Genomic DNA, 14,181 nt, shown 5'->3' on the forward strand with positions numbered 1-14,181 from the left:
GTCCGACTCTGTGTGACCCCATAGACGGCAGCCCACCAGGGCTGGAGTGGGTTGCCACTGCCTTCTCCAATGCATGAAAGTGAAAAGTGAAACTGAAGTCTCAGTCGTGTCCGACTCTTAGCGACCCCATGGACTGCAGCCTACCAGGCTCCTCTGTAGGATTTTCCAGGCAAGAGTATTGGAGTGGGGTGCCTTCTCCACAATAAAAATAAGGACAGTGATAATTGCTAATAAAAAATTAATACGTGGACACTTTAATCAAAATTGACTGGTGTGACAGAAACTACATTCCCAATCCAAAAGGAATAGAAGGAAGAGAAGGTCTAAGAATGGAAAGGAGGAGAAAGAACTTCCTCTGCAAAAGAAAGCACAGGGAACTTGGCTTTTCATTACTGTCATTTAAAAAATATGTTCTTTTAAAATTCATTTTGATACAAATATAGGAAGAGGAAATAAAGAAGCACGAAGCTGACTTACTTGGTTTCACCCATCTCACGTCTATGGCCGTGTGGTTAAGAACAACCGCAGTGACATTGGCTCCTCTCTCTGGTAGCCCAGCTAATGTTTTCACCGTCACTTCTTGACTTGGTGTAAAACCCACACTGTTATGTACGAAGACCTTATACGCATACGTTGTAAACCTAAAAAGTTGTTTTTAAAAAATACGTATATAAATTTCTCTTTCCGGAAAACAACACACATTTTCTTTTTCCTCACAATATTCAGACTTCCCCCTGCAGAAGGAACTATTTTGTCCCTGCTCCAAATACATTTCCTTTTTGTGCCTACCTGCACAAAAACAGCATCATTCTTCTAACTCTCAATTCTTAATCAAAGTGTTAATGAAATATTATATAAGAAATGCTAAGCAAATACTATTGTTCAAAACAAAAACAAATGTGGTTTATCGTTTCTCTCATCCTTATTGTTTTCATAAGTGGTGAGGATTACAGCTCAGTTCAAGATGCAATTACACATCTGGCAACCTGCCAGCTTTCTATCTAAATTTGATCCAGAGAGTTTTATGCTCTTCTTTTGGGAAACACATCCATTTCAAATATCAGATCCTCTCATCACCATTTTCTGCCTGTACCTGTAGTCCTGTCCCATAATCTCACTGGCAGAGAGATAAACTCCTAAGTTAAATTATAAAACTGTGACCAAATTACACAACATACTCCCACTGAGGTTTTGCTATGGTGAACTGCATTTTGCCATTGTGAGAACATATTTACTTGAGTCAGTATGGTGGATGCTGAACACTGATTTTCAGGAGAAGAAAACTAGACATGGTGATGTGATATGATGTCCTAAGTCACGCTAAGTCACGCTAAGTCACTTCAGTCATGTCCAACTCTGTGCGACCCTATGGACAAGTCTACCAGGTACCTCTGTCCATGGAATTCTCCAGGCAAGAATACTGGAGGGAGTTGCTATGCCCTTCTCCAGGGGATCTTCCCAACCCAGGGATTGAACCCAGGTCTCTCACATTGCAGGCAGACTCTTAACCGTCTGAGCCACCAGATGCAGACTTCCCAAATCATATATTAAATCAATGATGGGCTGACACCCATCCTTTTTGGCTCTTTCAGGCAGAAGACTTATCAAACATTCTCTTTTTTTTGGGTCAAACTGCCCAGGTAGGAAAATACTATTTACAGCCACAGTCAAGCTTTGATTGGACTATCGCTTAGACCAAGAGCTTGCTTAAACACACTGTACAACACAAGACCCTCTCCATGGGGTATCCAGGCCTTAGGGCAACTGCTGGCCTCAGATCATCACTTTCTTTGGGTTTCATAGATCATCACATCCAATGCAGGGCCCAAGGAATTTGCCTCAATAATGACAAGAAAGAGAGGATGCCATTTGCAAGACTGTGATAAATAACTTAACCAAAGTTACATCAGGATGCTCACAGAATTTTCCCACTACCCACAGAAGAAGTCTGCTTGCCTGACTTTGTTTCTCACTCACGGCCTGAAGGTATTTTTGCCAGGCTTGTCCTCAGGCGCATTTGCTCTGTTATTGTAGCTATAGGTTAAGACTTACTAATATTTTTGAAGCTATTTACTATCTATTTCCCCAAATAAATACTACCATCAGATCTTCTAGCTCTCTCTGCTTTACCTCATCTCCATGTGTCCTTTTCTCTCTCTCTCTCTTTTTTTTTTTTTTTGTTTTGTATGCTATTGTGGGTTTATGCCACCACCCCCCAAGATATGTTTAAGTCTTAACCCCTGGTACTTGTAAATGTGACCTTATTTGGAAATGGGGTCTTTGCAGATGAGATAAATTTAACATGAGTTTATACTGGATTGGGGAGAGCTCTAAATCCAAAGGACTGATAGAAAGAAGAGGGAAATTTTGTTACAGACACACACAGGGAGAAAATGTTCACAGGGAGAAGATAGGGGAAGAAATTGGCTTCATGCTGTCATAAGCTAAGGAGCAAATGGGGCTAACCAGCAGTTGGAAGAGGCAAGAAATGGTTATTTTCTAGAGGCTTTGGAGGGAACATAGTCCCGACAGTACTTATATTCCAAACTTTCAGCTTCCAAAACTGTAAGAGAATACATTTCTGCTGTTTTAAGCCACCCAACAGTGGTAGGAAACTCATACAAATGCTTTTCAGCAAGTGCTAAATAGTCCACAGGCTTCACAAGTGGCTCAATGGTAAAGAATCCACCTGCCAAGCAGGAGATTGCGTTCCATCACTGGGTCGGGTAGATCCTCTGGAGGAGGAAATGACAACCCACTCCAGTATTCTTGCCTGGGAAATCCCATGGATAGAGGAGCCTGGCGGGCTACAGTCCATGGGGTGACAGAAGTATAGGACATGACCTAGCAACTAAACAACAATAACAACAAATGCCTACATGACAATGACAACTGAAAGATAATAATAACAGTATTTACTGAGTACATAATACATATCAGGAATTTTCTGCATGTTTTGCTCATTCATTCTTCACCATACATTATAATACCTGCTTTGAAAATTAGGAAAATAAATAACTAATCTAAGTTATTGAGCTAGGAAATGGGAAGTACAGACTCAAACCTGGACAATCTGATTCCAGAGCCTGCTCTTTTGCCCATGATGCCTTATTGCCAGCGTCATCATGATGGCGATGCTGATGATAATAAAAAACACCATGGTCAGCTAGATGATGTCATATCACTGAGGCTTGATCTCTGAGTTTTTTTTATGGCAGATGGGAACGACTTTTGCTTACACATCCAAATAATCTTGCCAAATGTCCTTTGTAACCACCAGTATGAATGTGAAGGATGGTGATTCATGGTTAAGAGGGGAGCAAGTCTGTGACAGTCAAATGAAACACAGCTAATGGCTCTCATGGGACCTGAACTAGTGATCCTGCCATCATTAGCTCTGTCCCTGGGTAAAATAGTTTTAATTGTGCTTTACTCCCCAAAATGGCTCAAAAGAAACTTAGCTAGAGTCTGGATGCTTAATCTCTCCTACAATATTTAAATTGTTCTTCTATATGTTTATTTTATGATACAGTTAGTAATCTTGATGGCTTTAAAGTGATATCATTTTCATGGTTCTTTTTATAAGTGGAATTTAAACATCAGGCAGTGCTAAAATGATGAATTGCGAATAAGGTCTGTAGGGCCTTAGTTTTTCCTGTGTTGCTTGAAATTATTTCATCATAATTTAGGTATGATGAAATATATGATTTATGTCTACACAGAAGAAATTTAGGCCACACAGATACATATAATTGGAATGCCTGTTTTCAAAGTACAGTTGCCTCTTAGTATCTGCAGGGAATGGGTTACAGCACCCCCATGGATACCAAAATTTGAGGATGCTCAAATTCAGTTCAGTTCATTCACTCAGTTGTGTCTGACTCTTTGTGACCTCATGGGCTGCAGCACGCTAGGCTTCCCTGTCCATCACAACTCCCGGAGTTCACTCAAACTCATGTGCATTGAGTCGGTGATGCCATTCAACCATCTCATCCTCTGTCGTCCCCTTCTCCTCCCACCTTCAATCTTTCCTAGCATCAGGGTCTTTTCTAATGAGTCAGTTCTTCACATAAGGTGGCCAAAGTATTGGAGCTTCAACTTCACCGTCAGTCCTTCCAATGAATACTCAGGACTGATCTCCTTTAGGATGGACTGGTTGGATCTCCTTGTAGTACAAGGGACTCTCAAGAGTCTTCTCCAACACCACAGTTCAAAAGCATCAATTCTTCTGCTCTCAGCTTTCTTCACAGTCCAACTCTCACATCCATACATGACCACTGGAAAAACCATAGCCTTGACTAGATGGATCTTTGTTGGCAAAGTAATGTCTCTGCTTTTTAATATGCTGTCTAGGTTTGTCATAGCTTTTCCTCCAAGGAGCATGTCTTTAAATTCCATTGCAGCAGTCACCATCTGCAGTGATTTTAGAGCCCAAGAAAATAGTCTGCCATTGTTTCCATTGTTTCCCCATCTATCTGCCATGAAGTGATGGGACGGGATGCTATGATCTTAGTTTTTTGAATGTTGAGTTTTAAACCAGCTTTTTCACTCTTTCACCTTCATCAAGAGGCTCTTTTTTTCCTCTTCACGTCTGCCATAAGGGTGGTGTCATCTGCATATCTGAGATTATTGCTATTTCTCCTGGCAATCTTGATTTCAGCTTGTGCTTCATCCAGCCCAGCATTTCACATAATGTACTCTGCATATAAGTTAAATAAGCAGGGAGACAGTATACAGACTTGACATACTCCTTTCTCAATCTGGAACCAGTTCATTGTTCCAAGTCCAGTTCTGACTATTTATATAAGGGACTTGAAGATGCTCAAGTCCCTTATAAAAAATAGCATAATCTTTGCATAGGCTATATGCATATTTTTCATTCTTTAAATGCCTAGATTTCTTATAATACATAATATAATGTAAACACTATGTAACATTATTATCACAATGTGAATGTTATGTAAACAGCCTTTGCCTAATGTCGCACAGCTAGTTAAGAAGATTAGGTGGGCCTGTACTTTATTCATTTTTAATATTAAATTATTTCCACTATTCACTATTATTTTACTGAATTGAGAAATCAGTAAGCATTTCACTGGATGTCATGCATTTATCTTTTGCATTTTATTTAATTTTCATTTTTCAGTTAAAATTTTAAGTAATAAGATCTTGAACTCTTTCAAATGAACTAAAATATACTGTCTTCATGACATCTGAAACCTAATCTTTGTCAGTAATTACGTATACCTCTGTCTACATGGGTCAGCATATATTTCACCACTTCATGCCAAAAAAGAAAATATTCATTTGCTTCAAGTATTTTGTTCATTTTCTCTAGTATATTGATTTTTTAAAGATAGACTTAAGTGTTGATATCAAATGGGATATTCCACTTAATGATAAAATACTTTTAAAAGAAAAATGCTCCTTCAGTTGACATCATATACTCATGCAAAACTTATGTATATCAATCAATATCTTCTCTAAATACTAATTATGGTTTTTGGGTATGTTTTGAAAAATGTACCATTGCAAACCCTGTAAGATGTAGCTTCTGAAATCTGCAAAATAAATGAAAACTTGTATTCAGTCTATATTGTAGCCAGTAAAACAAGCTGTTTGAAGGTCTACTTAGGAATACTAGGCTGTTGTACTAGACATCCCCTAAATGATTGATTTAGATCATTCTCTAGCCCCTCCCTTCATCCACACAGAAAATGATGAACTTGTTGTGAAATAGACATGACTCTGGTATCCTTCTTTGTAAAAGATAATACATATTAAAATCTTATTTATGGAACAAGACTCATTTCAAGGTTCAATTGTTATTACTCAAATGAATGAATGAGAAAACTAGATGATGGAGATTTTAATCTGTTTATTGAGTAGATAATTTTATAAATAAATTAATGAATACTAAATAGTTACTAAAGCATTCAGTCTCATATCTTTCAGGTCACATATAATTTGACTAGTGACATAAAAGTCTATCTATCCAATAAAGAAATGATCCTTACTGAAATTTAGAAAGATGTTTTTTTCCTTGCAAATTATATTGCTTTTTTGTGTTTAATATACCATTATTTTATTCATTAATTAATTTGTTCATTCATTCAAAAAATATTTATTAGCACTAACAACATGCCTTGGCAGGAAAGCTATGACAAACCTAGACAGTGTGTTGAAAACCAGAGACATTATTCTGCCAACATATGCTCAAGACTATAGTCTTCCTGGTGGTCACGGACTGTAAAGAAGGCAGAGCACCAAAGAACTGATGCCGTCGAACTGTGGTGCTGGAGAAGACTCCTGAGAGTCCCTTGGATAACAAGGAGATCAAACCAGTTAATCTTAAGGGAGATCAACCCTGATAACTTGCTGGAAGGACTGATGCTGAAGCTGAAGTCCCAGTATTTTGGTCATCTGATGTGAACAGCCAACTTATTGGAAAAGTCCCTGATGCTGGGAAAGATTGAGGGCAGAAAGAGAAGAGGGCATCAGATGATGAGATGGCTGGATGGCATCACTGATGCAATGGAAATGAGTTCTGGCAAACTTCAGGAGATGGTGAGGGGCAGGGAGGTGTGGTGTTGCACACCTAGTCAAATCCATGGGTTTGCAGAGTTGGACATGACTGGGCAATTGAACAACATGCCAGATACTAAGCAAAGTGAATGTAATGTCTGTCCTACCGGAGTGTGTGTGTGTTTGTGTATACATAGAAACATGTTTTTAAATGGGGACCTCTAAAATACATATTCATTTATTTCTTTTTCTTTCCATATACATCAGATAGAGCATCTAATTTAACCTAATCTAGACAGGAAGTCTTCACAGAGGAGACAACATGGGCTATGGATGGCAAATAGTAATTTGGTCAGTAAGAAGCATCATTTAGGGCAAAAGAAAATGGCAACCCACTCCAGTATCCTTGCCTGGAAAATCTCATTGACAGAGGAGCCTGGTGGGCTGCAATCCATGGGGTTGCAAAGAGTCAGGCACGACTGAGCAACTAACACTTAGATCTTGAAAGGGTCTGATGTTTTGGGAACCAATAAAATTCTTTAGTTCCTCAGGTGATTTTCATTAGAATTAAAAATGTGTCAACTTTATTTCTGTCCTAACAGAATTCACATGTCAATATTGTCACCAATATAAATCATGATCCCAAAAAATGCAGGCTATTCAGTGGCTCCTCCTATTAACTCTTCATTTCTGCCACAACCCAACACATGCTTTAGAACAACATTACACACTAGAGGATTTGCAAAACCTTTGATAGATACTATTCCTTACATCCTCATATCCTTTGTAGGAATAAATAAATACACAAACAAACAAAAATTCAACACTATTTCCACTGCTTAAACCTGCAGTTGTTTAGATTTTTCATTGATGGTGGATACCTTTTCCTCATGTATTTGTTGCGGAAAGATTTTTTTTCCCTAAAAATGTTGAAGGTCTTTTGCTTTTGAAAATTGAAATGTAATGATGATCACACTTGAAAGTTATGATACATTTTAGATCGTGAGTGAAAGTTGCAGCTGTCTTATTCCTGTAGCGATCTATATTGCTGCTACCAGAATGTGATACCCAAGATAACCTTACTGTGATTTCTGTCTCTGTTCTACTGATCATCAACATGAAAAAGAAATGAAAGCAAAGTAACCTGATTTCTTTTTTTTTTTTAAAGAAAACATTAGGTAATAAAGCCTTCAATGAAAAAAAGCATTCCTTTCAGATTTAGGGGTTCCTTTTCCATGAGGTAAGTTTTCAATATGATGACACTTAGAAAAGGACAGAATGAGGTAAACTTAGAACAATGAAGAAAAAAAGGGAAAAAAGCACTGTGACTCTACTAAATTATATGTGAAATAGATATATATTTGCTCATTTTGAAATATGTACATTGCTAACAGATGGTACACCAATGTAACAGAGTTGGCCTTCATTGACAAAGTGAAAAGTGAAGTGAAAGTTGTGTCTGACTCTTCGTGACCCCATGGACTGTAGCCCACCAGGCTCCTCTGTCCATGGGATTACCTAGGTAAGAATATGGGAGTGGGTTTCCATTTCCTTCTCCTAGGGATCGTCCCGGCCCAAGGACGAAAGATAGGTCTCCTGTATTGTAGGCAGATTCTTTGCTATCTGAGCCACCAAAGAAGCCCATTTCATATATAAACCCAACTTGGACGCACGTTGTGATATTGAGGAAGAAAATAACAGGATCTACCTCACATTGGTGGTCCTTCCATTCACCCTCCACATTCATGAAGCTAACTCCTTTACTTAATACCTACAACTTGAATTGTGAGAGTTGAACTGTGAAGAAGACTGAGTGCCGAAGAATTGATGCTTTTGAACTGTGGTGTTGGAGAAGACTCTTGAGAGTCCCTTGGACTGCAAGGAGATCCAAGCAGTCCATTCTGAAGGAGATCAGCCCTGGGATTTCTTTGGAAGGAATGATGCTAAAGCTGAAACTCCAGTACTTTGGCCACCTCATGCAAAGAGCTGATTCATTGGAAAAGACTTAGATGCTGGGAGGGATTGGGGGCAGGAGGAGAAGGGGATGACAGAGGATGAGATGGCTGGATGGCATCACGGACTGGATGGACGTGAGTCTGAGTGAACTCCGGGAGATAGTGATGAACAGGGAGGCCTGGCGTGCTGAGATTCATGGGGTCACAAAGAGTCGGACACGACTGAGCGACTGAACTGAACTGAACTGAACTGAATATGTTTATGCTATAGGAACATGTGTCATGGAACTGACCCAGTCTTTCCACATTAGAAAAGCAGAAAATGTTATTTGTGCATATTTAATCTCATTACAAATTAATTCCAAATAGGAAAAGGAGTTTGTCAAGGCTGTATATTGTCACCCTGCTTATTTAACTTATATGCAGAGTACATCATGAGAAACGCTGGCTGGATGAAGCACAAGCTGGAATCAAGATTGCCAGGAAAAGTATCAGTAACCTCAGATATGCAGATGACACCACCCTTATGGCAGAAAGTGAAGAGGAACTAAAAAGCCTCTTGATGAAAGTGAAAGAAGAGAACAAAAAGTTGGCATAAAGCTCAACACTCAGAAAACTAAGATCATGGCATCATCTGGTCCCATCACTTCATGGCAAATAGATGGTGAAACAGTGGAAACAGTGGCTGACTTTATTTCTTTGGGCTCCAAAATCACTGCAGATGGTGACTGCAGCCATGAAATTAAAAGACACTTACTCCTTGGAAGAAAAGTTATGACCAACCTAGATAGCATATTGAGAAGCAGAAACATTACTTTGCCAACAAAGGTCCATCTAGTCAAGGATATGGTTTTTCTGTGGTCATGTATGGATGTGAGAGTTGGACTATAAAGAAAGCTGAGCCCCCCAAAATTGATCCTTTTGAACTGTGGTGTTGAAGAAGACTCTTGAGAGTCTCTTGGACTGCAAGGAGATCCAACCAGTCCATTCTAAAGGAAATCAGTCCTGGGTGTTCACTGGAAGGACTGATGTTGAAGCTGAAACTCCAGTACTTTGGCCACCTGATGCAAAGAGCTGACTCATTTGAAAAGACCTTGATGTTGGGTAAGATTGAAGGCAGGAGGAGAAGGGGACGACAGAGAATGAGATGGTTGTATGGCATCACTGACTCAATAGACATGAGTTTGGGTGGACTCTGGGAGTTGGTGATGGACTGGGAGGCCTGGTGTGCTGTGGTTCATGGGGTCATAAAGAGTTGGACATGACTGAGTGACTGAACTGAACTGACTGAATCTCATTACAAAGAAGGGGAATGAATGTCATATTCTTTTGACTATCATTCTCTAGAAACTATGTCCTCTTAATGGCTTGAAACATTTCATTTTGCAGGGCAAAAAATTAGAATCTGTCATTAATGTTCAAACTTAGATTTTCCACTATATTTAGCTTAAGCATTTAAACTTGAAAACAGTCAAGTTCAGTCATTTTTTGTAAATAGAATTCTGTAAAAAAAAATTTTGGATGCTCATATGAAAGTCTCTTTCTAGACTGCCATTGATAAAGAAATACTTGCAGGAATTTATAGATAACTGAAAGTAATAGGAGTTAGAACATACCTCCGTTCATAAACTCAATGGTGGCTAAATTGTTATATGGTGGCTAAATTACTATAATCTACAAGTCAACATTTTCCTTAAAATAGAAGCTATCATTTCTTATAGCTTGTTCTCCCCTTGTCAGATCCAGAACAAAGAGGAGGGCATGCCATCACTAAGTTTGCAGAAGTTTTATCAGATCACTCAGGAGACAAGGCACAGTGTGGCTCTGAAAATCCTAAGGGTGGACTGATGTTTAAAATAAAGGTGGTGGCTGCCCTTGTGTGTTAAACTCAACTTGACTCACTGAAGAAGCATTAGATGACAACAGCAAGTTTTCCAGATTTTCCAAGTGATGAAAATGTCAGGAAATCCAAAGTTATGGTTCCCCTAACAATCATAACTTGGCCACTTTGTACATGAAGGAATAAAAGTTAGAAAGTGACAAGTAGTATAAACCTGCAGTTCCCCTACATTTGTGTCTATAGCAAAATTCAGCAATTAGGCAACTAGTTGTGTAATTCAGGACAAATTACCCCTTACCTACTATATCCAGAAGAAACTAAACTATCTGAATAATTAGTGTAATATTTTACTTTGCACATGGAGATACAAAGGAAAAAATATTTGATGTTTAGTATCATGAGGCTAGTCAAAATATCACCTCATTTTGTTCTAGGGTGGGCTTCCCAGTGGCTCAGACGGTAAAGAATCTGCCTGCAATTCAGGAGACCCAGGTACACTTCTTTTCTAGAAGCAGCTGTCATCAATATGTTTATGTCAACTTATGTTTCAGTCTAATTTGTGGGGATTTAACTTAATTTCTTTCCTTAAGTCTTTGATTTGGACTTCTCATTAAAAATCCTTACAAGCATCACTAAAAATTCAATAATGAAATTTTGGCTTTGGTCCTAATTCTTTAATAAGTTTTCATTGCTTCTATGAAGAAATAAAATTAACTTTCTGAGACTTACTGTGTTTTTCTGCCAAATGTCTCATGGCTAAAAATCCATTCAGTAATGTTAAATAGACAAGTCCTCTTTATTTTGGAAATTGCTGTATTTCAGACACTTAGAGTTCACAGATCATGGAGAACTACTTTCCATATGATTTCCCTAGGGAGTGATGGTGAAACTGTAGTTAAATGTGATGATATTATAGCAATTAGTATATGTGTGTGAGTGGTTTTTTCCATGAGATTGTGAGCTCTTTGAGGGAAAAGGCTACGCTACTCATCTTTGTTTCTTATCACAGTGTCCCTCAGCATATGGTAAAAATAAATGAAATTGCTGAATAAAATGAATTTCTTCAACTGAAGTTATCATTTTATAGCAATTTTGGATTAAGTAAATAGTGAATCAAATATAGTGGTGAATAGTGACCATGATAATTTAGGTTGAACAAAAAGCATATGCTCATAACATATCATTTTTGATCATTTTTGCCATGAAAAATGGCAATTTTATATGGTTCATTTTGTTCACTTTATTCTGTCAATAGATTTATGTATTCCTCCCTTCAAATATCTCACAATATCTGTTTTCCCACCATGACACTTTCAGATGAATAGGAGACTTTTCCTTAGTTTTACCCATTCCCCAAAGATAAGAACACCGTAATCTTCCTAAGGCACAGGGAAATGACTAATCAATGCTTTGAAAGTGAAAGTGAAAGTGAAAATCAGTCACTCAGTTTTGCCCAACTCTTTGAGATCCCATGGACTGTAGTCAGCCAGGCTCCTCTGTCCGTGGAATTCTCCAGGCTAAGCACTGGACTGGGTTGCCATTTCCTTCTCCAGGGGATCTTCCTGACCAGGAATTGAACCCAAGTCTCCGGCATTGCAGGCAGATTATCTACCATTTGAGCCACTAGGAATCCCAAGGCACAGGAAAGTGACTAATCAATCCTTTACATATTACTAAACACATTCTTTCACTTAGCATTGACCGGAGCCCCCACTCTGTGCCAGGCACTGTGGTGAGGATTGCAATACAGAGGTCTTGAAGGTAAGGCCTTGCTCAGGGTGTATCTGACAATATAATGGGGTGTCCAGATAAGCAGTGAAATTAGTGCAAAAACAATAGTGGTATATAAGGGGTGTGCTATAGAAATACACTAAAGAAGCAGCTGATTCAGACCAGGAAGAGGTGACCTAGAAGACTTCTAGGTCAAGACTTGAAGGATGATAGACGGGAAATGGCAGCCATGAGAAGTCTAGGAGTGGGTGTCACTTGTTAGAGGTGCCCAACACATTACGAACTAGCTGAAGCATAGAAGCCAAGGAGAGGAGGAATGAAGGGAGGCGGGGCAAGGCCAGATTGCAAACAGACTTCAGAGCAGAGCTAGTCAGTGGTGAGTCTAGAAAAATAACCTGATAGAAAAGTTATTGAAAAATAGGTCTGAAAAGTTTTCATAAAATAACACTTGTGATTCTTTGAAATTTCATTACATTTCCTTTTTTTTTTTTTGACTTTAACAACATTTATTGGGTTTTTTTGATTGCCTCTGGTCTGACTTCGGAAGGGCTTTCTGGGTTCCTCTGTCCTTGTTTCTGGGCTGCTGCAGCTGCAGCTTTTAAGGCCCTTTTTTGCTTCTTCAGCTTTTGAATCTCTTGGAAAACCCAAATGCGCAGAGCCTTCTTGGTCACCTAGTGGTGGTGGACTTCTCGGTGGTATGGAGGGGGAAAAGTGTACTCAATCCCCAACTCCTTGCATGTCTTCTCAAAGACAGGATACTTGGTCTCGCGGAGGTTTCTGAGCATCTTTTGCCTCTTGTCAATGCTCATCAGCAGACAGTGCTTGTGGGCTTTGTCCTTTCAATATTTCTGCCTGTGTTCTTCATAACTGCAGATCTTGACAATCAAGGCAACAATTCGAGCCTCCAAGGAGCTGGTGTCCTTCAGGTTTTCCACAACTTTGCTCATCAACTGCTCTTTCTTGATTTTTAGCATCTCCTTCTTGTTGTCCATTTCCAAAGATAGGAGTCTTCACAACATCATCAACCTTGGCAATTCCAGGGATGTTCTGGTAGTCCTTCAGCAGCATGGAAAGGGGTAGGTCATCTTCTTGGCTTTGCTGGACTAGTTTCTGGGTGGCATATCTACGGGTGGTCTGGAGGATGAGACCTCCAGGACTTGAGGTCCTGCTGAATGGAGAGAAGCTTGGCCCCCCTCCGCCCAGCAGCTTGAGGACTGGGGGCTGTGTCACTGCCTGGGTTCAAATTGAACTCAGCACCCTCCACACCACCCTCAGCGTAGTGACTTCTGACCCTCCAAAATTTTATTACATTTCTTGATTCATGAAAATTTAGACTTCACTTAACCCCATCCAGTCTCATTTTATGGACAACAAAATTGAAGCCCAGAGAAGTTTACTGACTCCCCCAAGGCTAGCAAACCTAGTTCTCCAGCACAGGATGAATACAAACATAGCCCTCCTTTCTCTCCCATGGGGTGCTCTTTACTGGCATTACCTATTTGCTCATTTTTTGGTTTCTTCAAACTCTAGATTGAATTCTTTCAAGTCCCAAGCCTGTGAATTAAATAATTTCTGTGAATTGAATCAATGAGTTACAACAAATTGCTTCCTAGAAAAGCAAACATTTTACAAGTGCCCCAAACTTTCCCCAGTTCTGTACAAGTTCAATATTTCCATATTTTTCTCTTATGGTGTCAATTAGAGCTGTGACAAAGGCAAGAGGGTAAGACTCAAACACCTACAAACTCAACTTCAAAAAGCTTATTTTAAGAGTGCAGTTAAGGTGGCAAATATTAAACCTGCTGACTGTTGCAATTCAATGATTAATGCCACCAATAATAACCAACATGTTTTATCGCATAACTGATAACTTGCTCACACAACGAAGACACTCAGATTCTCTCAACTATTCAACATGCCCCAAACTGAATGCCAGCATTTGTTTTTATAGTTTTTGTAATCTCACCTGCTAAGACCCTTATCTTCATAAAACCGCTGAGTTCCTGAATAAATATTGTGCCACATATTTAAATCTTCTGGGGGATTTGATGCAAGTGGTTGCTGGATTTTACATCTCAGAAGCTCATATCTGAAGCAAAAGACAAGCAGAAACATCAGGATTGTCTCACC

At 39.2% G+C, this 14,181-nt stretch overlaps 1 protein-coding gene and 1 pseudogene across 1 annotated transcript in view; both read right to left on the minus strand.

Annotated features, from left to right (window-relative positions):
- USH2A (usherin) overlaps window positions 1–14,181 on the minus strand; it is a 939,490-nt gene that overhangs the window by 301,544 nt on the left and 623,765 nt on the right. The window contains exons 42-43 of the mRNA XM_069544562.1: window positions 14,018–14,140; window positions 478–641 (exon numbers count right to left, since the gene is read on the minus strand). Coding sequence (XP_069400663.1) covers window positions 478–641; window positions 14,018–14,140 — 287 coding nt within the window. The remainder of the gene's footprint in view (window positions 1–477; window positions 642–14,017; window positions 14,141–14,181) is intronic.
- LOC138416251 (small ribosomal subunit protein uS15m-like) lies at window positions 12,558–13,900 on the minus strand (annotated as a pseudogene).

Source organism: Ovis canadensis, chromosome 12 (genome assembly GCF_042477335.2).
Source record: "Ovis canadensis isolate MfBH-ARS-UI-01 breed Bighorn chromosome 12, ARS-UI_OviCan_v2, whole genome shotgun sequence".
NCBI lineage: Eukaryota > Metazoa > Chordata > Mammalia > Artiodactyla > Bovidae > Ovis > Ovis canadensis.